This window comes from Scyliorhinus torazame, unplaced genomic scaffold (genome assembly GCF_047496885.1).
Source record: "Scyliorhinus torazame isolate Kashiwa2021f unplaced genomic scaffold, sScyTor2.1 scaffold_408, whole genome shotgun sequence".
Lineage (NCBI taxonomy): Eukaryota > Metazoa > Chordata > Chondrichthyes > Carcharhiniformes > Scyliorhinidae > Scyliorhinus > Scyliorhinus torazame.
The window spans coordinates 101099-124983 of NW_027308135.1; the positions used below are offsets into that span (position 1 = coordinate 101099).

General features: G+C 47.2%; 1 protein-coding gene across 1 annotated transcript in view; it reads right to left on the bottom strand.

Moving 5' to 3' along the window:
* Window positions 1-23885, bottom strand: part of LOC140406279 (UDP-glucose:glycoprotein glucosyltransferase 1-like) — a gene marked incomplete at both ends in the record, with an annotated part of 178975 nt that overhangs the window by 98863 nt on the left and 56227 nt on the right. Inside the window, one exon of the mRNA XM_072494390.1 lies at window positions 9813-9944. Within this exon, the coding sequence (XP_072350491.1) occupies window positions 9813-9944 (132 nt within the window). The remainder of the gene's footprint in view (window positions 1-9812; window positions 9945-23885) is intronic.

Below are 23885 nucleotides of genomic sequence, written 5' to 3' on the forward strand. Positions count from 1 at the left end.
TAAGGGCGCTATGTCAAACAGGGACATGCATTACAAAACAATAAACTGGGAACCTCTAACTATTCTTAATACACTACACTCCTTTAAACATTTCATCATTCTACCTTCCTCAACCATACAAACAAAATCATAGCAGTTTATACACATTTTTCCTGGCTTGGCAGTCAAGCTCAGGATCGTACAATTTGCTCATGAACAGTTCTTTACATTTCTTTATTTACAAAAAAAACGCAAATGAATGCTCTTTATTATAGATCGCGGGGGTCGGGGGTCTGGTCGTATCCGAAAATAGAGGATCTGATCCGATATACCGGGTGCGAGCGCTGTAGGCTCTCCTTCTCCATTTCCTTAGACGCATAGTCTGCACAATGCAGCGGAGTATCGCCAATACCAGTAAGGTTTCTATTACATATGACAGAGAGTACCAGGTTATGAACCTGGCACACCAAGATGATGTGGTGTCACTGGTGACTGGGCTCTGGGTACTGTGGGGAAGTGAAACATTAACGGCTGGGGGGCTTGAAGTCATGGGGTTCGCGTTCACTCGCAACCAAATGTCCATAAAGATGATGATCCATGTGGAGGAAGTCCTCATGGCTTTTCTTTTCTTTTCTTCTCTTCTCCAGTCCTGGAGCTTCTGTGGGAACAAGCATGGTGTCTGTAACTATCTTTCTTTAACATCTCGTATGATAGTCTGTCTGTCCTTTAGTGCCAATTACTCCCTTTATAATTGGTCACTGTGTGTGACTCCCTCATTTTCTTTTTCAAAAACCGAATTTTAGGACAAGACACACTTCCAAATAATGAACCAATGCGAGCCGTCTCGCAGACTGTCCAATTTACCATCCAAATGTTTCAGGATGTAAATAGCATGTGGTTGGCAACCTCAGGGTTACCTGAAACGAAACAAAACTTTTTGAACTAAAATTTCCAAAATGAGGTGTGTGTGGGCCGCGACGGGTAAGAGTTGGATGGAGACCCCGGGTAGGACGGCTACCAATGCCGTGTCTCCCCTACCCGAGCGTAGTTGGCCAGAGGGGGGTTTCCCAGGCAGGGCGGGTCCCAAGCCGTTTCTCCACTGCCTGAGCAACCGACAAGAACGGGCAAGAAATGTAGTCATCGTGGTGGGGCTGCCGTAGTGGTTCTTTCCTTCAAACCAGAAGGGCAGTTAAGAACGGGCGTCTGGTACCTTAACAAGTCTCTGCAGACAAGCTAGTTCCACTGAACTAGTGTCTGGCAATAGTGAGTCTCTGTAGGCAAATCCTCAGAGGTTTTGGCCGAAAAGGCGTGGGACCGTGGAAATTTTTTTTTCCTGTCAGACATACAAACATTTAACAAACTTACAAACAACATAAAACATGCGGCAGGTTCCATCAGAAAGGATACCACTTCTCCCAAGCGGTTCCTTTTAAAACATCATCTGGACACCTCAGTTCTCGGTTGTGAACAGGGTCACAAAGGGGTTCTCGGTTTGGGAGTCAGACCCAAGGTCGTCATCTTCTCCCGGGTGCCAAACTCTTGAGTGTATCAAGGCTGGAAGGTCTGCATGGTGTGAGGTGGGGTCGCTCTCGTAGTTGCGAACGAGTCGGAACGAGTTATCTCGGTGCCAATAGTTGGTGTCTAGTTGTGTGGGGACAGAATCGGTGTCGTCAGTGTGGTTCGGTGGTCGGTGGTGGGGTTTGTTCAGGAAAGTGATCATGAAGGGATCACTCGGATCGTAGTCGGAATCGCTGGGTGTGGGTCCTGTTGCATGGGGATAGTAGGGAGGCGTGCTGTGGCTATCGTCCGAGTCACAGTCGCTGTCTCTGCTGCTGCAGTCTGTGGGCGTTTCGGGGTGGATTGTATATTTAGGGGGTGGAGTCGAGGTCGAGTCCATGGCTGGGATGGACGTGTTGGGGGATGGTAGGGTTACGTTGGATGTGGGCGGGGTGTGGTGTGCTGCGTCGAGCATGACGTGGCGTGCGTGGTTAGACTGTGTTCCATATGCCTTCAGCTGGTTTATATGGAACCATGCAGTCTTACCGTTGGGGTACTTTATTTTATATACGGAAGGGCTTACTTTGTCCGCAATGGAGTACGGACCCGAGTATTTGGGGGACAGGAATGTGCTGGGGTTATATACAGAGAGCATAACTTGCTGTCCTATACTGTACTCAGTCGCATGCACTGTCTTGTCGAAACAAGCCTTGCTCTGTTTCTTTCTGGTGCCCAATTTTACTGCGGCTGCTAGCTGAGCCGCTTTAACATGTTGAACTAATTGCTGTACTGCTTTCTCGTGTGTGAGGGAGCGTCCCTGCGCGTCCTCGACATATATACTGCAACCTGTTATGCGCTTCCCATCCAAGACTGTGGAAGATCCATCCACATAGATCTTTATGAGCTCACACGTGTCCGTGTGCTGGGGGCTCTGGGTTGAACTACCTATCTGTCTGGGGGGTGTTTTAGCAATAAAGGGGCCTGTGTCGTGGTGTGGAGAGATAATTTCACATTCATGGGGGGTTCCGGGGTACTGTAAGTTGTCGGCTAAAAAGGTGTGCGTCTTTGTCCGTTTAACAGTGATGTCCCGTCCCTGCAAGAGAAGGGTCCATCTAGCTACTCTAGTCTGGCTTACTGTACCGTCCTTGAGTCGTCCGTCCAGTAAAAGTCGGGTGGGGGGGTGTTCGGTGAGAATTGTAATGGGGTTCAGTCCGGTAATATATGAAAAATACTGCACTGCCCAAAATACTGCGAGCAGGTGCCTCTCACAGGCTGAAAATCCCTGTTCCACAGCATCTAAAATTCTGGAGGCGTAAGCTACGGGCCTCAACTGGTCGTGCCTTCCTGGAGGAGGACGGCCGAAAGGGTGCAGTCTGTGATTGCTACCTCTATGGCGTAAGGGGAAAGTGGGTTTGGAACTTGTAGTGCGGGGGCTGCTATGAGCGCCTGTTTTAAAGAGTCCACAGCATCCGTATGCTGCGGAAGCCATTCCCAGGGGGCTCCTTTCTTTAGGAGGTCTGAGAGGGGTGCTGCCTTGCTGGCAAAACCGTTAATGTGGTTTCGGCAGTAGCCAACCAGTCCTAAAAACGATCGGAGGGCTGAAACGTTCTGGGGAAGGGGCAATTTAGCAATCGAGTCAATCCTTTTATGCTCGATCTCGCATTCACCATGTGTGATAATTGTTCCCAAATATATCACCTTTTCTTCCAAAATCTGGGCCTTTTTGGGGTTGACTTTACAACCGATTGAGTGAAAGAGTTCCAGGAGTTCGGACAGAAGCTCAATGTGCTCTTCCTTGGTGTCTGTCTGCAGTAGTAGGTCGTCTACATACTGTACAGACATTCGGGGCGAGAGAATTTGGCAAAACCATTTGCCAGCTGTCGGTGGAAAATGGAGGGGGAGTTGTGGAAGCCTTGTGGCAGGCATGTCCACGTGTACTGCTGTGCTTTAAACGTGAAGGCAAATTTGTACTGGCACGCCTTTGCCAATGGAATGGACCAGAATCCATTACTGATATCCCAAACCGTAAAGAATCGGGAATTGAGTCCCTGCATGAGCATGGTCTCGGGACTTGTGGCTACTGTGGGGGCTGCTGCGGGGGTGATTTTGTTGAGTTCCCGGTAATCGATGGTCAGTCGCCATGATCCATCGGGCTTTCTCACTTGCCAAATTGGGGCATTATTAGTGGAGGCTACTGATCTAAGTACGCCCTGCTCTAATAAGCTTTCTATTACCTTGGAGATTTCTCCCTCTGCCTCTTGGGGAAATCCTTACTGTTTTGGGGGTCTAGGGTCAGGTCCTGTTATTTGTATGGAGCCAGTCATCCGTCCACAGTCATGCTTGTGGGTCGCGAATGCTGCCCTGTTCTCTTGCAGAACTGCCCTAACCTGCTTGTCCGTACTAAGCGTGGTCGGGTTGAACCAAAATTCGCCTACTGCGCTAATTTTGTTCGCGTACTCTCCTATGTTGAGCGTTGCGGGGGCTCTTGCGGATTTTGCCATCTTCCAGACACACTGGTTGACTGGATCGAATGAAAGATTATGGGAATTCATTAAATCGATTCCCAGAATGTGTTCTGCTGTGTGGGGCAGGTCAACTAAAACTACGGGGTGCTTGGTGGTGATGTTACTGATTTGAATTGGGATGGGGGCTGTGATGTGTCCCTGCTGTGAGTGGCCTGTAAAGCCGCTGAGGGTGATCGTGGCTGTAGTGGGCCACGTGTCTTTTTGAAACAGGGTGGAGGAATTTATTGTGGTGCGGGACCCTCCTGTGCCCCAGAGAAATTCGATGGGCTGTCCCCGAATTTTCGCTGCAACTACCGGTTGTCCGGACCTATCCCAAAGGGTGTCGCAGACCCAACTGGGGGAGCCCGTACACCGTCAGTCTATTCCGGTCAAGTCCATCTGATCTGAACGGGCGCTAACGCTATGAATGGACTCTGTCTTTTTCTTACTCAGCGTGCCCGTCTGCTGGGCTCTCTGTGGCTTTTTAGGGGCATTGCACTCTCTTGCGAAGTGTCCCAACTGTCCGCAGTTGTAACACTCCTGTGACTTGGGTGGGGGGCTGTTCTTTCCTTCATTCACCTATGCGGGGTTCTGGTGTGTTTTTACTGCCTGCATATCTGCTCCGGCCTGCTTTTCCTCGGGATTCTTGACTGCGGGCTTACTTCGTATAGATTGCTCCCAAGCGCGGGACAATCTTTTCACTACCCACTTCTCATTATGGGCCTCCTCTGAGAGATCATAACTCGCGCAAGCTTTCTGTCCTGTTTCTGTGGCATGGGAGATAAGGGTGCGGGTCCATTTGGCCATGTTGTCTGGGGACAAATGGGCACAGTCTAAGTCTCCAAAGACTGCTGCAAAGTGGATTCACAGGTGTCCAGCAAACGCTGTGGGGTGCTCGGATTTCTTTTGCCTACATTTGTTGAGGCCATCTACGGTGTCACCCCGGTTATACCCGATCGCATCCAGGATCGCGGTATGCATTTCTGCAAGGGTGCCTCCTCCTACATTCTGTGGGTCAGGAAGGGCTGCTGCTACTGAAGGATCTAAACTTAAAACCGTGAGCTTTACATGCTCTCGCTCATCCAAGCCGTACATGGTCACCTGATGCTTTACTGTGGCAAAGAAATGGTGGGGGTCTGAGGTGGGGAGGAACGGTGTGATCTTATCGCATGCGTCCCGTAATTGGGTCACTGTTAAGGGGGTGGAGTGTAGAAATTCCACATTGTCCGATTTGGCTGTGCGGTGGGTGGTTACTGGGTTCATTGGAGCTTGAACTATCTGCTCTGTGGGGGGTTGGGGCGCTTTCCTCTTTTGTGGCTTTCCCTGCGCACATGTTCCCTGAACATATCTCTGCGCTGTTTCATTCAATTCTTCCCAATCAGGGCCGTCTTCCTGATCTAATTTTTCTCCAAAGGTTTCCTGGAAACCTTTCTGAACTGAAAGCAGCGATTGCAGCTCTGCAATCTGCTTCCGGCACTTTGCGTGATCTAGCGTGCTTTGTCTTTGTTCTGTGGTGGCAGCATGGAGTGCCCTTAATGCTGCCTTGAGATCGCTACACTGTCTCTGTAACGCTTCTACCTGCTCTTCTGTTTCTTCACGTACCAGGACTGCACGTTGCGTGTCCTGATAGGCCTTTTCGTATTGAGACTGGAAGCTGCTTAAGTGCGCCAGACAAGACTGGTGAGCCCTTTTGGCATCCTCCACCTCTCCATCTTTTGCTGCCAACTTCCTTCTCAATTCCAAATTTTCTTTTTCTACCTCGCTTACATCGACCGTACTCATTTGATGTATGCCCTCAACTTCTTTCCGGAGCGTCCTAACGACCTCCTCTGTGCCTCGCAATTGTGCCAAGCAGGACACAATTGCCATCGGCTTGCGAGCTTTCCCTAAGCTCTTTTTGTCGATCTCGCTCAGGTTCTCCCACCAAGTATGTCCTCTTCTCCCGGGACCTGATTCCTCGTTGTCACAGAATTCATTCCAAAGGGGCCATCCTTTCCCTTTGAGATATTTCCTGATCTCTTCCTCCCAAATGGGACATTGTCCCACTCTACTGCTGCTGGTCGCTGCGACCGCAAATTCCTCTGGGTTCATTAGGCGCTGCATTGCCATCCTTCCTATCCGAATGCTGCTCTTCAAATTTAGGACAGGGGTATTAAGGCGGTGCTGTAAATACGGGTACGGCTTTCGCTACTTTCCGAAATACAAACTTCCGACAGTTTTGTTGCAACAAGAAATCTATCCGTTTTACCTTATCGCCCTGTTAGTTACACATGCATACACACATTTCCGAATTATGAGTATTGATCAGAACTGCTTGAACACTTGTGGTTTTCTGTTTCAAATTGGATCTCTAATTCAAATTCTTGGGTTCTCCCGGAGTGGTTTTCCACTTCTAGATCGGGTCCCGTCAGGATGTCGCCAAATAATGTTGCTAATTTTCTCCTTGGTTCAATTGCTCTGTTTTATTACCTTTGCTCTCGAGTCGCCAGGTATCTTTATGATACCGCCACGAGGTTCAAGTCCGAGTAATGATCAATAATCCAATCCAATTAGTACGATTTAAATCAAAGCACATTTATTATACACAGTAATCGCTACTCATGCACAAATTCTACGTCTAAGCTACTTCTACAACTAACAGGCCTATACTTAACTTTGAACTGGCCCACAGCCTTTTGTTCGGGTTCTGAGTCTGCGGGATTCGAACTTGGTACGGATTGGTAGTTAGGAGCGCCTAGCTCGTAGCGAGCGTTGAATTAAGACTTCCGAGTTCGATGATCACTGGAGTCACTGCACCGGTCACGGTCAATGTTGGTTCGTTGTTGCTGGGTGACCCGGGCAGGAAGAAGAGCGTGAAGAGAGCGAAGAGGTGGAGAAGAAGTGGAGAAGAGAGCGATTTCAACTTGGGGCTCAATTGTTATAGTCCCCAGGGGCTTCCCACCTTTCGGGGCGGACCCTGCACCTGGTCCCAAGTGATTGGACTTTGTCCCAATCGCTTGGTTCGATTTTCTCCAATACTGGAGCGGTTCCCTGATCGATGGGCGGTCTTGAGGTGCTCGTTCACCTCCTCTGCTTTGGCTCCTGCTGGCGCCGAGTAGTCTGGCTTTGCTTTGTGTGTCAAAATGTTGCTTATTGTTCCCGGGGATTGCTCATCAGTATGCAGATGGCTGTTCACTTTGTTATGCTGATGACCGCTGGTATCGATGTTGTCTGGTTTTTGCAGAGGTAAATACGCAGCTGCTGGGTTTTGTCTTGTTGGCTGACTTTCCCATCAGCCTTTGCCGTTCGCCATTTTGAATCGGGAGTTGGCCAATTTAAGTGGCTACAAAGCTTTGGAAGAATATCGGGAATGTAGGACCAATCTGAAACGAGGAGTCAAGAGGGCGAAAAGGGGTCATGAAATATCTTTGGCAAACAGGGTTAAGGAAAATCCCAAAGCCTTTTATTCATATATAAGGAACAAGAGGTTAACTAGAGAAAGGGTTGGCTCACGCAAGGACAAAGGAGGAAAGTTATGCGTGGAGTCAAAGAAAATGGGTGAGATTCTTAACGAGTACTTTGCATCGGTATTCACCGAGGAGAGGGACATGACGGATGTTGAGGTTAGGGATAGATGTTTGATTACTCTCGGTCAAGTCGGCATAAGGAGGGAGGATGTGTTGGGTATTCTAAAAGGCATTAAGGTGGACAAGTCCCCAGGTCCAGATGGGATCTATCCCAGGTTACTGAGGGAAGTGAGAGAAGAAATAGCTGGAGCCTTAACAGATATCTATGCAGCATCCTTGAACACGGATGAGGTACCGGAGGACTGGAGAATTGCTAATGTTGTCCCCTTGATTAAGAAGGGTAGCAGGGATATTCCAGGTAATTATAGAATGGTGAGCCTGACATCAGTGGTAGGGAAGCTGCTGGAGACGATACTGAGGGATAGGATCTATTCCCATTTGGAAGAAAATGGGCTTATCAGTGATAGGCAACATGGTTTTGTGCAGGGAAGGTCATGTCTTACCAACTTAATAGAATTCTTTGAGGAAGTGACAAAGTTGATTGATGAGGGAAGGGCTCTAGATGTCATATACATGGACTTCAGTAAGGCATTTGACAAGGTTCCCATGGTAGGCTGATGGAGAAAGTGAAGTCTCATGGGGTCCAGGGTGTACTAGCTAGATGGATAAAGAACTGGCTGGGCAACAGGAGACAGAGAGTAGTAGTGGAAGGGAGTTTCTCAAAATGGAGAACTGTGACCAGTGGTGTTCCACAGGGATCCGTGCTGGGACCACTGTTGTTTGTGATATACATAAATGACCTGGAGGAAGGTATAGGTGGTCTGATTAGCAAGTTTGCAGATGACACTAAGATTGGTGGAGTAGCAGATAGTGAAGAGGACTGTCAGAGAATACAGCAGAATATAGATAGATTGGAGAGTTGGGCAGAAAAATGGCAGATGGAGTTCAATCCGGGCAAATGCGAGGTGATGCATTTTGGAAGATCCAATTCAAGAGTGAACTATATGAAAAATGCCCTGGGGAAAATTGATGTACAGAGAGATCTGGGTGTTCAGGTCCATTGTACCCTGAAGGTATACTGCGTACAGTTCTGGTCTCCACATTATTAAAATGATGTGGATGCTTTGGCGAGGGTGCAGAGGAGGTTCACCAGGATGTTGCCTGGTATGGAGGGTGCTAGCTGTGAAGAGAGGTTGAGTAGATTAGGATTATTTTCATTAGAAAGACAGAGGTTGAGGGGGGACCTCATTGGGGTCTACAAAATCATGAGAGGTATAGACAGGGTGGATAGCAAGAAGCTTTTTCCCAGAGTGGGGGACTCAATTATTAGGAGTCACGAGTTCAAGGTGAGAGAGGAAAAGTTTCAGGGAGATATGCGTGGAAAGTTCTTTACGCAGAGGGTGGTGGGTGCCTGAAACGCATTGCCGGCGAAGGTGGTAGAGGCGGGCATGATAGCATCATTTAAGATGTATTGAGACAGCTCTTTTCTCTCCCTACAGATGCTGCCAGACCTGCTGAGATTTTCCAGTATTTTCTCTTTGAATACAAAGAGCGCTTTGAGCTAGTGGTGCAGTACAGATAGGTTGAAGAATTTCTGTGAAGATTTCTGCAGCTGTTTTGTGACTTGAAGGTGATATTGATGGATCAACACCATTAAGACAGTTGTTATCAGAGTTGAGGAGGATCTCCAGACGTGTGGTCATCTTGATGCTGATGCATTTTGGGTTGGTCGGGTACTGCTGTTGGCCAAGGATTAAGAACCGAGATGCAGAGAAACATCTTCACCCAGAGGGCGGTGAACCTGTGAAATTCTCCACCACAGAAGGCTGGAGGCCAAGTCACTGAATATATTTAAGATGGAAATAGACAATCTAGATTCCAAATTGTCAAGGATATGGGAAGAGCACGTGAGTATGACTTTGTGACAGAGGGTGGAGCAGACTCAAAGGGCCAAATGACCTACTCCTGTTCCTATTTTCTATTCTTCTATTTAATGAGCAATTTATAATTTATATTGAATCCAATGTGTTTGTCAATTCATGTTTAATTTACATTGATTTTGATTTGGTTATAAAATAATAGTTATAGTAATAGTTATAAAAAGTAAAATCTTTTCCATTGGCTTTGTCATGGGAGGATTCATTCAGTAAATGTGGTTCTTTGGTTTATTAGTCTCCATGGGGATCATAACATGGGACATAAAATTATAACTTGTGAGGAACTTGCAAAGCATATTAAAAACTGTATATTTGGGCTTTCCTTTAAATCCAGCCCAATGTAATAAGAGACATCAGTATAACTTAAAACCAGCACTTGTACTACTCACCATCCTTTGATCATCAAATTCAGAATCAACACCCAAGATGTTTTGAACATCAACTCGTGGGTACTTCTTTTTCATAAAACTGATTACATTGTCCGCAGTAAGTGATTCCCCATCCTGTACTTGATTGTATATCTGCAAGAATAAAGAATGGTGTGAACAATCGAGAACACATAAAGGGCAATTTTAATTTTATTTTGTTAATTATTTCACACACAAAAGTTGTCAAAATCCATGACTCAACAATGCAATTTAACTCCATTTAACAATTTCCTGATTTGGCAAGCATTCATCAATATTCAGGTACTATTCATCTCATGAAAGGTGCATAAGAGCACTACCGTTAAACTAGGGAAGGATAAAAAAAAATCACCCAGAGTCTCTGCTATCTGTAATCTCCAGTATCTACATTTACTGATATGCAAATCTTGAATAAAAACAGAAACAGTTATAATCCTCATTGTTACGATAAATAGTGGTGAGGATGAAGGCATAACACTACTTTCCTGCTGAATTTTTCTACCCTAACTCCGCAAGTAAGATTGCAGCGAGCTTCGATTGCCCCCTTCAACAAAATGTTTTGCACAGGTGGAGCTTGTTCCTTATCACCTTTCCCTCTGATGGGTGCTATTTGGAACCACAGATAACGCTTGGCAGTAGTCCCTGGGATAGTGAGGGGCATTTTTCTGATGGAGAAATCATCGTCTCTCATCCAGTTTCAACTCAAACACTTTTATATCCCCTTGGTTGGTTGAGGCTTCTAGTAGAGGATTTGCTCATTATGTGCGTCCGCCCCTTTAAGTGCTGACCCATCTCTTCTCTTGTCATGCCATGACAATCATCTCACAGAAACATTGCTCAGGGTCATGCAAAGGTATCCCGTCATAAATGCATCACGGCTTCCACCTAGAAATTGTACTGATGACGTGGTAAAGTCAGACGTGGTGCCCCCCACTCCCTCCAAACATGTAAATGTACACATTCCCACAAGCATTAGGACCTTTAAAAGAGAAAAGGTAAGAAAATAGGATAAAAATATTCTGCAACCGATGACACAGAACAGAAATGAAGACATAACCAACATCACTTAATTCTTTTCTTTAAAATATTTCATTTAAACTCTTATCATTTATATAGAAAGTCCAAAAATTACAAACAACAGCAAACTAAACTATAAAAACAATAGTCTAGGAAACCCCCTCACTTTTCCCCTACCCGCTTCTAACAGCTAACAATGACTAATTCCTTAAAGTACAATATGAACGGTTGCCATCTACGGTAGAATCCTTCAATTGACCCCCACAGTATATTTGACCTTCTCAAGGTGCAAAAACTACATTAAGTCACCTAGTGATGCCGAGGCGCTAGGTAGCAACTCAGGAGGATGCACCTCCGAGCAACTAGCGAGACGAATGCCAAGGCATCCGCCCCCGCCCACAACTCCGGCATGGTTCACACCCCAAATATAGCCACTAAAGGACAGAGCTCCAGTTCAATATGCAGAATTGCCGATATGGTGCTGAAAAAAGAGACCCAGAAACCCTCAAGCTTGGGACAGGACCAGAACATGTGTGTGTAGTTTGCAGGCCCTCTTGCAGCGCTCACACCTATCCTCAATCCTCTCAATGGAACAACTCATTCTGGCCTTGATGAGGAGCATCCTAAACACTACCTGAGGCTGGATCAGATTCAACCTCGCACATGATGACGTAGGTTTCACCCTGTGGAAGTACTCACTCCACACCTCCTCATCCAGCATGAATCCCAACTCCTCCTATCATTTGGACTTCACCCCCTCCACTGAGGCTGACTCTTCCCCCAAAACCTTCCATAGATGCCGGGTGTACTCCCCTCTTCCAACCCTGAACATGAAAGAACCCTATCCACCAAGGTTGAAGTTGGCACCACCGGAAATGTCAGAAATGTCCGAACAAAATTCCAAACCTGGAGGTACCTAAGCTCGTCCGACCACAAGAGCCTGACTTTTTCTTTCAGCTCCTGCAGGCTGGCAAACAGCCCCTCCAAAAATAAATCCTTCCACCCCCAAATCTGGCATCCAACTTCACAGGTTCGAATAAGTGGGGGCAGCACGGTAGCATTGTGGATAGCACAATTGCTTCACAGCCCAGGGTCCCAGGTTCAATTCCGGCTTGGGTCACTGTCTGTGCGGAGTCTGCACATCCTCCCCGTGTGTGCGTGGGTTTCCTCCAGGTGCTCCGGTTTCCTCCCACAGTCCAAAGATGTGCAGGTTAGGTGGATTGGACATGATAAATTGCCCTTAGTGTCCAAAATTGCCCTTAGTGTTGGGTGGGGTTACTGGGTTATAGGGATAGGGTGGAGGTGTTGACCTTGGGTAGAGTCGGTGCAGACTCGATGGGCCTAATGGCCTCCTTCTGCACTGTAAATTCTATGATACAAATAGGGCCCTCCTAGACGTTGATGCCACCTTCAAATGCTGCTGGAGTTACCTCCATATTTGTAAAGTGGAGACAACCACCGGGTTTGAAGACTACTCTCCCGGAGCAAAAGGCAAAGACACCCCCAAACTGGGCCCTCTTGCAGCCAGAAATGTCAATTTATTTATAACATTGGACAAAACATTTTTTTAAAATTTAGAGTACCCAATTCATTTTTTCCAATTAAGGGGCAATTTAGCATGTTCAATCCACCTGCCCTGCACATCTTTGGGTTGTGGGGGCAAAACCCACGCAAACATGGGGAGAATGTGCAAACTCCACACGGGCAGTGACCCAGAGCCAGGATCGAACCTGGGACCTCGGCGCCGTGAGACTGCAGTGCTACCACTGCGCCACCGTGCTGCCCTAACATTGGACAAAACATGACAGCAGAGGCCATCAGGACATTTTCTTTTACACGTTTTAATGCATTATGACACTTTTGACAATTGGAAAAGTAATGTATGACAACAATTACACAATTCTGGTTAAAGTAAGAGTCAACTTACGTTTGCAGAACAGATCCCCATGATGAATACCCACATTTAAAACACATGTATGTACAATAAAGCATCTAATAATGACATTCAAAGTTGTCAAAGGTTTTTACACCTATATTTTAGAATGCTCCACACTCCTCAGCACACACCCAGCTGTTTGCGCTGGCCATAGAGCCATTGCTGATGGCTTTCAGGGGGTCGGCGGAGTGGCGGAGGATTATATGGGGACAGAGGGAGCATTGGGTGTCACTCTATGCCGATGACCTCTTGCTGTATGTTTCAGATCCGTTGGAGAGTATGGGAAGGATTATGGGCCTGCTGGGGAGGTTCGGTTGGTTCTCAGGGTACAAACTGAATGGAGGGAAAAGTGAGGTATTCCCGGTGAATGAGCTGGGACAGCTAATTTAGGGAGGATGTCATTTACGGTAGCGAAGGATAGGTTTAGGTATTTGGGGATTCAGGTAGTGAGGGAATGGACGGGGCACCATGAGTAGAACTTAACAAAGCTAGTGGAGGAAGCCAAAGAGGATCTTAAGAAGTGGGGTTCACTGCACTTAATGTTGGTGGGGAGGGTCCAAGTGGTGAAAATGAATATTCTGCCGAGGTTCTCTTTCAGGCTCTCCCGATCTTTAAGTGGACACGATCATCTCAGACTTTGTATGGGTGAGGAAGATGCCGAGGGTGGGGCGGACCCTGCTACAGAGGCAGAGGCAGCAGGGGGGTTGGCGTTGTCGAACCTGCTTCATTATTATTGGGCGGTGAATTTGGACAAGGTGCGGCGGTGGTGGGAAGGAGAAGGTGTAGAGTGGGTTAGGATGGAGGAGGAATCTTGTAAGGGGTCTAGTTTGAGGGCTATGGTGGCGGCAGCATTGCCAATGGCTCCGAGTCGGTATTCAGAGAGCCCAGTAGTGCAGTCCATGGCGAAGATATGGAACCAGCTGAGGAGGCATTTTAGGGTGGAAGGGATGTTGGTGCTAACCCCGCTGTGCGACGATCATGAGTTTGAGCCAGGGGGGATGGATAGTGTATGCAGGAGGTGTAGGGAAGTGGGGCTGGTCAAGGTGAGGGATTTGTATTTGGAGGAAGATTTGGCCAGTTTGGAGGAGCTAAGGGAGAAGGTAGAGTTGCCGAGGAGGAGTGAGTTCAGGTATCTGCAGGCTAGAGACTTTGCGCAAAAGGTCTGGAGGGTTGCCGGGATACACTCTGCTTGAGCGACTATTGTTTCCGGATGTGGAAGTGGAGGAAAGAATTGGGGATATATACAAGTGGCTGGGGAAGCAGGGAGGTGAGCGGGTGGTGAAGATCAAGGAGAAACAGGAAGCGGATTTGGGAGGGGAGATCAACTGGGGAGTATGGAGTGAGGCACTACGAAAGGTAAACGGGACCTCCTCTTGTGCAAGGATGAGCCTGATAAAATTTAAGGTGGTGCACAGAGTGCATATGACTCGGGCAAGAATGAGTGGGTTCTTTCAGGGGGTAGCAGATGAGTGTGAGACGTGTAGGCAGGGGCCAGAAAATCATGCGCAAATGTTTTGTGGTTACAAAAAAGTGGGAAGATTCTGGGCGAGAGTGTTCGCGATCTTAGCCAGTGTAGTGAAGGAAGAGGTGGACCCGGACCCTTTGGTGGTGATATTTGGGGTTTCAGAGAAGCCGGAGCTCATGGAGAGAAGGAAGGTCGATGTTGTGGCCTTCGCCCTCTGATTGCACGGCGGCAAATTTTGCTGGAGTGGCGGTCGGCATCGCCACCGGTGGTAGCTGCCTGGTTGGGTGACCTGATGGGCTTCTTGCGGTTAGAGAAGATAAAGTATGAGTTAAGCGGTTTAGCAGAGGGGGTTGAGTAAAGGTGGGGGATGTTTGTGACTGTGCTTGAGTAGCTTTTTGTCGCAGGTGGGTGGGGGAAAAAGGGGGAAAATTTGTACAGACTCTATTTTTCTTGCAGGGAAGCATGTTTCCCGGGATGTTTATTTCCTGTAACTGTTTTGATACATGTTTGTAATAAAATACATTTAAAAAAAAACAAAGATTCACTGCAGGTTTAGCGTAACGTCTCTACTTATCAATTCTAGCCCTCTAGAAATAAATTTTGTTACAGTCCAATATGCTGCCATCCTCAAATCAAGAAAAGACCATTGCAAATAAACTAACTTCTATACTTCCAAATGACTGTAAGTTTTATTAAAGAATTATGTAAATAAGAATGCAATTTATAAATTTAAATTGGTACGAAATTACATTCGCACAACCGGGTCCAATATTCCCTATGACCTAAAAACTGCCAGGATAATTTTCTTATTCACCGTTTAGCTTGTACACTGGGGTGAATTGTCCACTCATTATAGAAGCAATCAAATTCTTATGTCTATTGAACTCAATGAAAATTACTGTTTCCATAGGCAATGCGCCTACTGCCGAAACAGTAAAGCCAAAATTATCCACATAATTGGTCTTAGAAATAGAATCATTACAGTGCAGAAGGAGGCCATTTGGCCCATCGAGTTTGCACCGACCCTCTGCAAGAGCACCCCACCGAGGCTCACGCATCCACCCTATCTTCGTAAGCTCTTAACCCCACCATCCTTTTTTGGACACTAAGGGGTAATTAAACATGGCCAATCCATCTAACCTGCACATCTTTGGACTGTGGGAGGAAACCGGAGCACCCGGAGGAAACCAACACAGACAAGGGGGGAATGTGCAAACTCCACACAGACAGTCACCTTAGGTCAGAATCGAACCCGGGTTCTAACAGGAAAGTGACTAGTAGAACGTAGAACATAGAACAGTACAGCACAGAACAGGCCCTTTGGCCCTCAATGTTGTGCCAAACTTTGTCCGAAACCAAGATCAAGCTATCCCACTCCCTGTCATTCTGGTCTGCTCCATGTCCCTATCCAATAACCGCTTGAAAGTTCCTAAAGTGTCCGACTCCACTATCACAGCAGGCTCTAACCACTCTCTGAGTAAAGAACTGACCTCGGACATCCCTCCTATATCTCCCACCCCAAACCTTATCGTCATGCCCCCTTGTAACAGCTACATCCACCCGAGGAAATAGTCTCTGAACGTCCACTCTATCTATCCTCCTCATCATCTTATAAACCTCTATTAAGTCGCCTCTCATCCTCCTTCGTGTTAGACGTTTTAGTTGCTGTGATATGAAGAGTCTAAAGTTCTGTTCCTTTTTCACCAACGCACATTTATTTCATTCCAACAGACTTTGCACAAAACTCTAACTATACATCACCTGACAGAGGCCATCTGAAGCCCCTTTACATATCAATGTCAATTAATGGATACTTAACATAAATGAGACAGCTAATTGCAATGTCTCTTAACCCATTACTTAAGTCTCCCCTTCCATGGAGAAAAAAATAATTAAGTGAAAACAAAATTTCAAGAAACTTGAAACACACACATGATTTTTTCAGATTTTTTTTGTTTGGACGAGAAAAAAAAAAAGTCACAGAAACAAGCACCCTTCATTAACAATATCCAAAAGTTTCTGTGAACTCGCCCCTCTTTTCGTAAAACAGTCTGACAGTTGATAGCTACTGTCGACCCATTTAATTTTTGTTATTTCCCCTCTGTCCAACATCTGCTTCAAACTTGCGATGTCTATCCGTAACCTCTTTTCATTGACACATTTTGTAGAGTGCACATTTTCCCAGAGATTTATTGTCAATGTGACAGTCAATAGGTATATTACCCAAATCCCCTAATCCCAAAATTTCTGTCAATATCTGACTTATATAAAAGGCCATATCCACCGCCTCTCCAAGGCTTAACGTCTCTTAACCCATTACTTAACACTTCGCTCCAATGAGAAAAGCCGTAGCTCCCTCAACCTTTCCTCAGAGGCTGTTTAGCACAGGGCTAAATCGCTGGCTTTGAAAGCAGACCAAGGCAGGCCAGCAGCACGGTTCAATTCCCGTAACAGCCTCCCTGAACAGGTGTCGGAATGTGGCGACTAAGGGCTTTTCACAGTAACTTCATTTGAAGTCTACTTGTGACAATAAGCGATTTTCATTTCATTTCATAAGACCTACCCTCCAATCCAGGCAGCGTCCTGGTAAATCTCCTTTGCACCCTTTCCAATGCTTCCACATCCTTCCTATGATGAGGTGGCCAAAACTGCACACAATACTCCAAATGTGGTCTCACCAGGGTCCTGTACAGTTGCAGCATAACCCCACGGCTCTTAAACTCAAGCCCCCTGTTAATAAACGCTAACACACTATAGGCCTTCTTCACGGCTCTATCCACTTGAGTGGCAACCTTCAGAGATCTGTGGACATGAACGCCAAGATCTCGCTGTTCCTCCACATTCCTCAGAACCCTGCCGTTGACCCTGTAATCCGCATTCAAATTTTTCTACCAAAATGAATCACCTCGCACTTATCAGGGTTAAACTCCGTCTGCCATTTTTCGGCCCAGCTCTGCATCCTATCAATGTCTCTTTGCAGCCTGCAATAGCCCTCCACCTCATCCACTACTCCACCAATCTTGGTGTCATCATCAAATTTACTGACCCACCCTTTAGCCCCCTCCTCCAAGTCATTTATAAAAATCACAAATTACGGTAGACCCAGCACTGATCCCTGTGGTACACCGCTGGTAACTGGTCTCCAGTCAGAAAATTTTCCATCCACCACCACCCTCTGTCTTCTGTGTGATAGCCAGTTACTTATCCAATTGGCCAAATTTCCCTCTATCCCACACCTCCTTACTTTTTTCATGAGCCGACCATGGGGAATCTTATCAAACGCCTTACTGAAATCCATGTATGCGACATCAACTGCACTACCTTCGTCGACACACTTAGTTACCTCCTCAAAGAATTCAATCAAATTTGTGAGGCAAGACTTACCCTTTACGAATCCGTGTTGACTATCCCGGATTAAGCTGCGTCTTTCCAAATGGTCATTAATCCTATCCCTCAGGACCCTTTCCAATAACTTACCGACCACCAAAGTAAGACTAACTGGCCTATAATTACCAAGGTCATTTTGATTCCCTTTCTTGAACAGAGGAACAACATTCGCCACTCTCCTGTCCTCTGGCACTATCCCCGTGTACAGTGAGGACCCAAAGATCAAAGCCAAAGGCTCTTCAATGTCATTCCTTGCCTCCCAAAGGATCCTCGGATATATCCCATCTGGCCCAGGGGACTTGTCAACCCTCAGGTTTTTCAAAATTGCTGATACATTTTCCCTTAGAACATCTACCTCCTCCAGCCTACCCGCCTGTATCACACTGTCATCCTCAAAAACATAGCCCCTCTCCTTGGTGAATACCGAAGAAAAGTATTCATTCAATACCTCTCCTATCTCTTCTGACTCCATGCACAAGTTCCCACTGCAGTCCTTGACCAGCCCTAACCTCACCCTGGTCATTCTTTTTCTTCTCACATAAGAGTAAAAAGCCTTGGGGTTTTCCTTGATCTGACCCGCCAAGGACTTCTCATGCCCCCTACTGGCTCTCCTAAGCCCTTTTTTAGCTCATTCCTCGCTACCTTGTAACCCTCAAGTGGCCCAACTGAACCTTGTTTTCTCATCCTTACATACGCTTCCTTTTTCCGCTTGACAAGACATTCAACCCCTTTTGTGAAACATGGTTCCCTCACACGGCCATTTTCTCCCTGCCTGACAGGGACATACCTATCAAGGACATGCAGTATTTGTTCCTTGAACAAGCTCCACTTTTCATTTGTGCCGTTCCCTGACCGTTTCTGTTCCCATCTTATGCTCCCTAATTCTTGCCTAATTGCATCATAATTACCCTCCCCCAATTATAAACCCCCTGCCGTATGGCCCAATAATCTCCATTGCAATAGTGAAAGACACCGAATTGTGGTCACTATCTCCAAAGTGCTCTCCCACAAACAAATCGAACACTTGGCCCGGTTCATTACTCAGTACCAAATCCAATGTAGCCACACCTCGTCGGCCTATCCACATATTGTGTCACACACGGTACAAAACTGCCCCATCTGCACTGTTCGACCTATGGAGGTTCCAATCAATATTTGGAAAGTTAAAGTCACCCATGACAACTACCCTGAGACCTCCACACCTATCCATAATCTGCTTTACAATTTCTTCCTCATCATCTCTATTACTATTTGGGGGCCTATACAAAACTCCTAACAACGTGACCGCTCCTTTCCTATTTCTAACTTCAGCCCATATTACCTCAGTAGGCAGATCCCCCTAGAACTGCCTTTCTGCAGCCGTTAAACTATCCTTGATTAACAATGCTACTCCACCTGTTTTACCACCTTCCCTACTCTTACTGAAACATTTATACCTCCAACAACAATTCCTGTCCCTGTTCTAACCATAGAACATAGAACATAGAACATAGAACAATACAGCGCAGTACAGGCCCTTCGGCCCACGATGTTGCACCGAAACAAAAGCCATCTAACCTACACTATGCCATTATCATCCATATGTTTATCCAATAAACTTTTAAATGCCCTCAATGTTGGCGAGTTCACTACTGTAGCAGGTAGGGCATTCCACGGCCTCACTACTCTTTGCGTAAAGAACCTACCTCTGACCTCTGTCCTATATCTATTACCCCTCAGTTTAAAGTTATGTCCCCTCGTGCCCGCCATATCCATCCGCGGGAGAAGGCTCTCACTGTCCACCCTATCCAACCCCCTGATCATTTTGTATGCCTCTATTAAGTCTCCTCTTAACCTTCTTCTCTCCAACGAAAACAACCTCAAGTCCATCAATCTTTCCTCATAAGATTTTCCCTCCATACCAGGCAACATCCTGGTAAATCTCCTCTGCACCCGCTCCAAAGCCTCCACGTCCTTCCTATAATGCGGTGACCAGAACTGTACGCAATACTCCAAATGCGGCCGTACCAGAGTTCTGTACAGCTGCAACATGACCTCCCGACTCCGGAACTCAATCCCTCTACCAATAAAGGCCAACACTCCATAGGCCTTCTTCACAACCCTATCAACCTGGGTGGCAACTTTCAGGGATCTATGTACATGGACGCCTAGATCCCTCTGCTCATCCACACTTTCAAGAACTTTACCATTAGCCAAATATTCCGCATTCCTGTTATTCCTTCCAAAGTGAATCACCTCACACTTCTCTACATTAAACTCCATTTGCCACCTCTCAGCCCAGCTCTGCAGCTTATCTATATCCCTCTGTAACCTGCTACATCCTTCCACACTATCGACAACACCACCGACTTTAGTATCGCCTCCGTATTTTTTGCAATAGCCTACCATGGGGAACCTTATCAAACGCTTTGCTGAAATCCATATACACATCAACTGCTCTACCCTCGTCTACCTGTTCAGTCACCTTCTCAAAGAACTCAATAAGGTTTGTGAGGCATGACCTACCCTTCACAAAGCCATGCTGACTATCCCTGATCATATTATTCCTATCTAGATGATTATAAATCTTGTCTCTTATAATCCCCTCCAAGACTTTACCCACTATAGACGTGAGGCTCACCGGTCTATAGTTGCCGGGGTTGTCTCTGCTCCCCTTTTTGAACAAAGGGACCACATTTGCTGTCCTCCAGTCCTCTGGCACTATTCCTGTAGCCAATGATGACATAAAAATCAAAGCCAAAGGTCCAGCAATGTCTACGTAATGGCCACAACATCGAAGTCCCAAGTACCAATCCACGCTCCAAGTCACCGACCATATTCCGGATGCTCCTTGCATTAAAGTAGACACACTTCAGCCCACCTTCTTGCCTGCCGGTACACTCCTGCGACCTTGATACCCTCCTCAGTACCTCATTACTCTCAACACTGGCTTCTGGACTACAGCTCGTTTTCCCATCCCCCTGACAAATTAGTTTGAACTCCCCCGAAGAGCAGTAGCAAATTTCCCTCCCAGGATATTGGTGCCCCTCTGGTTCAGGTGCAAGCCGTCCTGTTTGTACAGGTCCCACCTTCCCCAGAATGTGCTCCAATTATCCACGTAACTGAAACCCTCCCTCCTACACCATCCCTGCAGCCACGTGTTTATCTGCACTCTCTTCCTGTTCCTCAACTCGCTATCTCGTGACACCGGCAACAAACCAGAGATGACAACATGGTTTGTCCTGGCTCTCAGCTTCCACCCTAGCTCCGTAAATTCCTGTTTTAAAACCCCGTCCCTACTCTTACCTATGTCGTTGGTACCGACGCCGGGATGTGATTCTCGGGCGACTGGAGAGTCACCGCCAGTCGTGCACGCGCGATCGATGCGGCGCCGGTCGGGGGGGCATTGAAAGAGGCCCCCGCGGCGATTCTCCGCATTCGACTGGCCACGTTCCCGCCGGCGTAGTTCTAACATGGTTCCACCAGGCGGAAGCTCGGGCTCACGGCCGCGGTGGCCGTCCTGGTAGGGATGTCAGGGAGATCAGATTCCGGGGGGGTCTCAATGACGGCCAAGCCCGTGATCGAGGGCCACCGATCAGCTGGTGCGCGCGATCCGAGGGGGGGGCCTACCTTCTTCCGCACCAGCGCGCTGTGTGGCTCCGCCACATTGCGCGGGCCCGGCAAGGAAGCGGCTGCCACGCGCATGCACGGATCCACGGCCGGCATTGCAGGCCCCGTGTGGGCCACGGAATCGCTGGGCCAGGAGGCCCATTGATGCCGGCATGAAACACTCCGGTGTTTACGTCGACGTCAACACTTACCCGCCGTATTGCAGAATCCCAGCCAGTGTGTCTTGTGGTGTTGGGTGCTCTGGTGCACAGATGAGCCAACACAGTTGTATGTGGTACAACTCTATTTTATTTTAACTCTTATAAACAGTTCGTTCTGGATACTCTGCACGTGCTGTCTCCCTGAGTGTGTCGTGTCGCATGTCTGTCCTTGTCCTCGTCTCCAGCTAATACTGTCCACCAGGTGTCGTGTTTGTGCTTTTATATGTTTCCTGTCTTTGTCTGTGATTGGTTGTGGTGTTGTGTGTTCTGATTTGTCTGTTGGTGTGTCCATCATGATGTGTGTGTTTGAATATCATGACATCCCCCCTTTTTACAAAGATATGTGCCTACGTGGTTATAAATATAATCGTGTCGTGAGTGCAACTAAGAGTGTGTGTGTGTGTTGTGTACAGCGTGTGTATATGACGTAACTATTTACATGGAGCGATGTCGGGTGCGTCACACTAACAAGGTTGTACCATAACAAAACATGAATGCGAGAAAAAAAAAACTTGAACAGTGGTCCGGTCAGACGATATCTGGAACGATAAACAACAACAGGTTATAATACAGAAGTGTTTAACTTTTTGAACGTATGAACAGCGTTATAAGTCCAGTCTAATGGGTGACCGCCTCAAGAATAGGCTGGTCCTCAAGCCGGTTCAGCTGTGGAGATTTGGTTTCACACTGGTTCACATTGGACTGTTGGAGGTGATGCTGTTGCCGAAGTCTCTATTTTTCCATTTGTTGTACTTCGTGCAGTGCTTGGTTTTTCATTCGTGCAAATATAACATTCAACATCTTTGTTAGTGTTGCCTTGGCTGTGGTTTGGTTTACTAAGTTTTTTTGCTGGCCAGGTGAATATTGTAGCGCGTTCTAACAGCCTGTAACACAGTTCCTTCGTGTATTTCTATGTGCTGAGATGTCACTGTAGTTAGGAACAAGGTGGAGTCTTTTTTCTTTTTATGTTTGTGGTGGACGGCATCTTGTAGCCGATGGGTCGTTGCTATCGAAGAAGCACCATCACTAATGTCATGCAAGGCGATGACTGTGCCAGATGTAGAAGTTGGCCGAGACCGTGCACGCTGGTTCCGGCCACCTGCTGTGCCGGAAGGGCGACTCCGCAGAGAAACGTCGAAGCATGTCGCCTTGGAGAGAGAATTGTTGCTCGCATCAACGTCTGGCGATGGCACGAATTGGTGTGTCCGTCTTGGACCGCCGGTGCTGGTCGCCACTGCCGACCCAGTGGGACTGCCACGCGATCCATTCCCTGTTGCCGTGGCATCCGCCGTCACCCTGAGCGTGCCATCACCGAGGCCGCGACACCGCCCATCCGGAGCAAGGTCTGGCGTGCGCGAATCAGAGTCGACGCTTGGCTGCTCCCCATCTGGAGTCCGGTCTGCCTTCCGTCGATGCTCCCCGTCCGGAGTCCCAACAGGTTCACTGGAGGCAGCCGAGATTCCCTGAAGCTGCACTTCTGGAGTCGGAACATGCAGGAATGCACCGACCAGTGGAGAGGCTCGAGCCATCGAGGGTGGAAGCGGTGCGCCGCCACCGCAGTCGTCAGTGTTCCCACCGTGATCGTTGAGTGCCTCGGTACGCACTAAGCGAGGTCTGTCACCTTGCACCTTTTGCATGGGAAGTGGGATGCTGTCATCACTCGTCTCACATCCCGTGGATAGATCCTCATTAGCAGCTTGCTGTTCACTAGGGTTGGGTGAATTGTCAGAGTTTTCATCTGGTGGTGCACACCATGTCGGTGGACTGTCATTGTCTTGCCGTTGTCCTTCATTTGGGCTTTTCTTCTTTGGAATTTTAAATCTTCCCCCAGACATTGCAGAACCTTGTTTATTACCCCCAAATTCTCCCATATGTATGGTCTCGAATATAGGATCCAATGTTTCTATCGACATTGTACTATTTTCCAAAGAACATTCCGTTTCACTTTTCTTCTCAGGTACCTCATATGTATCTTTGTCTAATGTACATGCCTTCATGGTCTCTGGGTCTGATTTTGCTGGGACTGGCGTGGTCACAGTCTCTCTTTTACTGTTCTCAATTGCCCACATTATACTCCCCATACATAACTGCTTAATCACTGGGGTTAGTGTGGTACAATGGATAATCGGGTCGACCTTATCTGCATCTTCACCATTAGTGGAAAGCACACTTGGTTCACTTGAAACTGCTGCGGGTTTTAAATTTGTTATCTGGCTACTCGATGTCGGTGTCCTCGGGATTCTTGCTCCAATGTTCTGCTCATTGATCAGTGGAGTGTGTTTAGATTCAATGCCGTTAATGTTCCCCTCAAGGTTTGAAGAGTCATTACTGACTAACTGCTGGTCTCCGAAGTTGGGACTCTGCGGTGTTGAGTTGAAGGGAGACATTTGTCCCTGCTGTAGGTATGATTCAGGTTGTGTTATTTCCATTAACTGAGGATC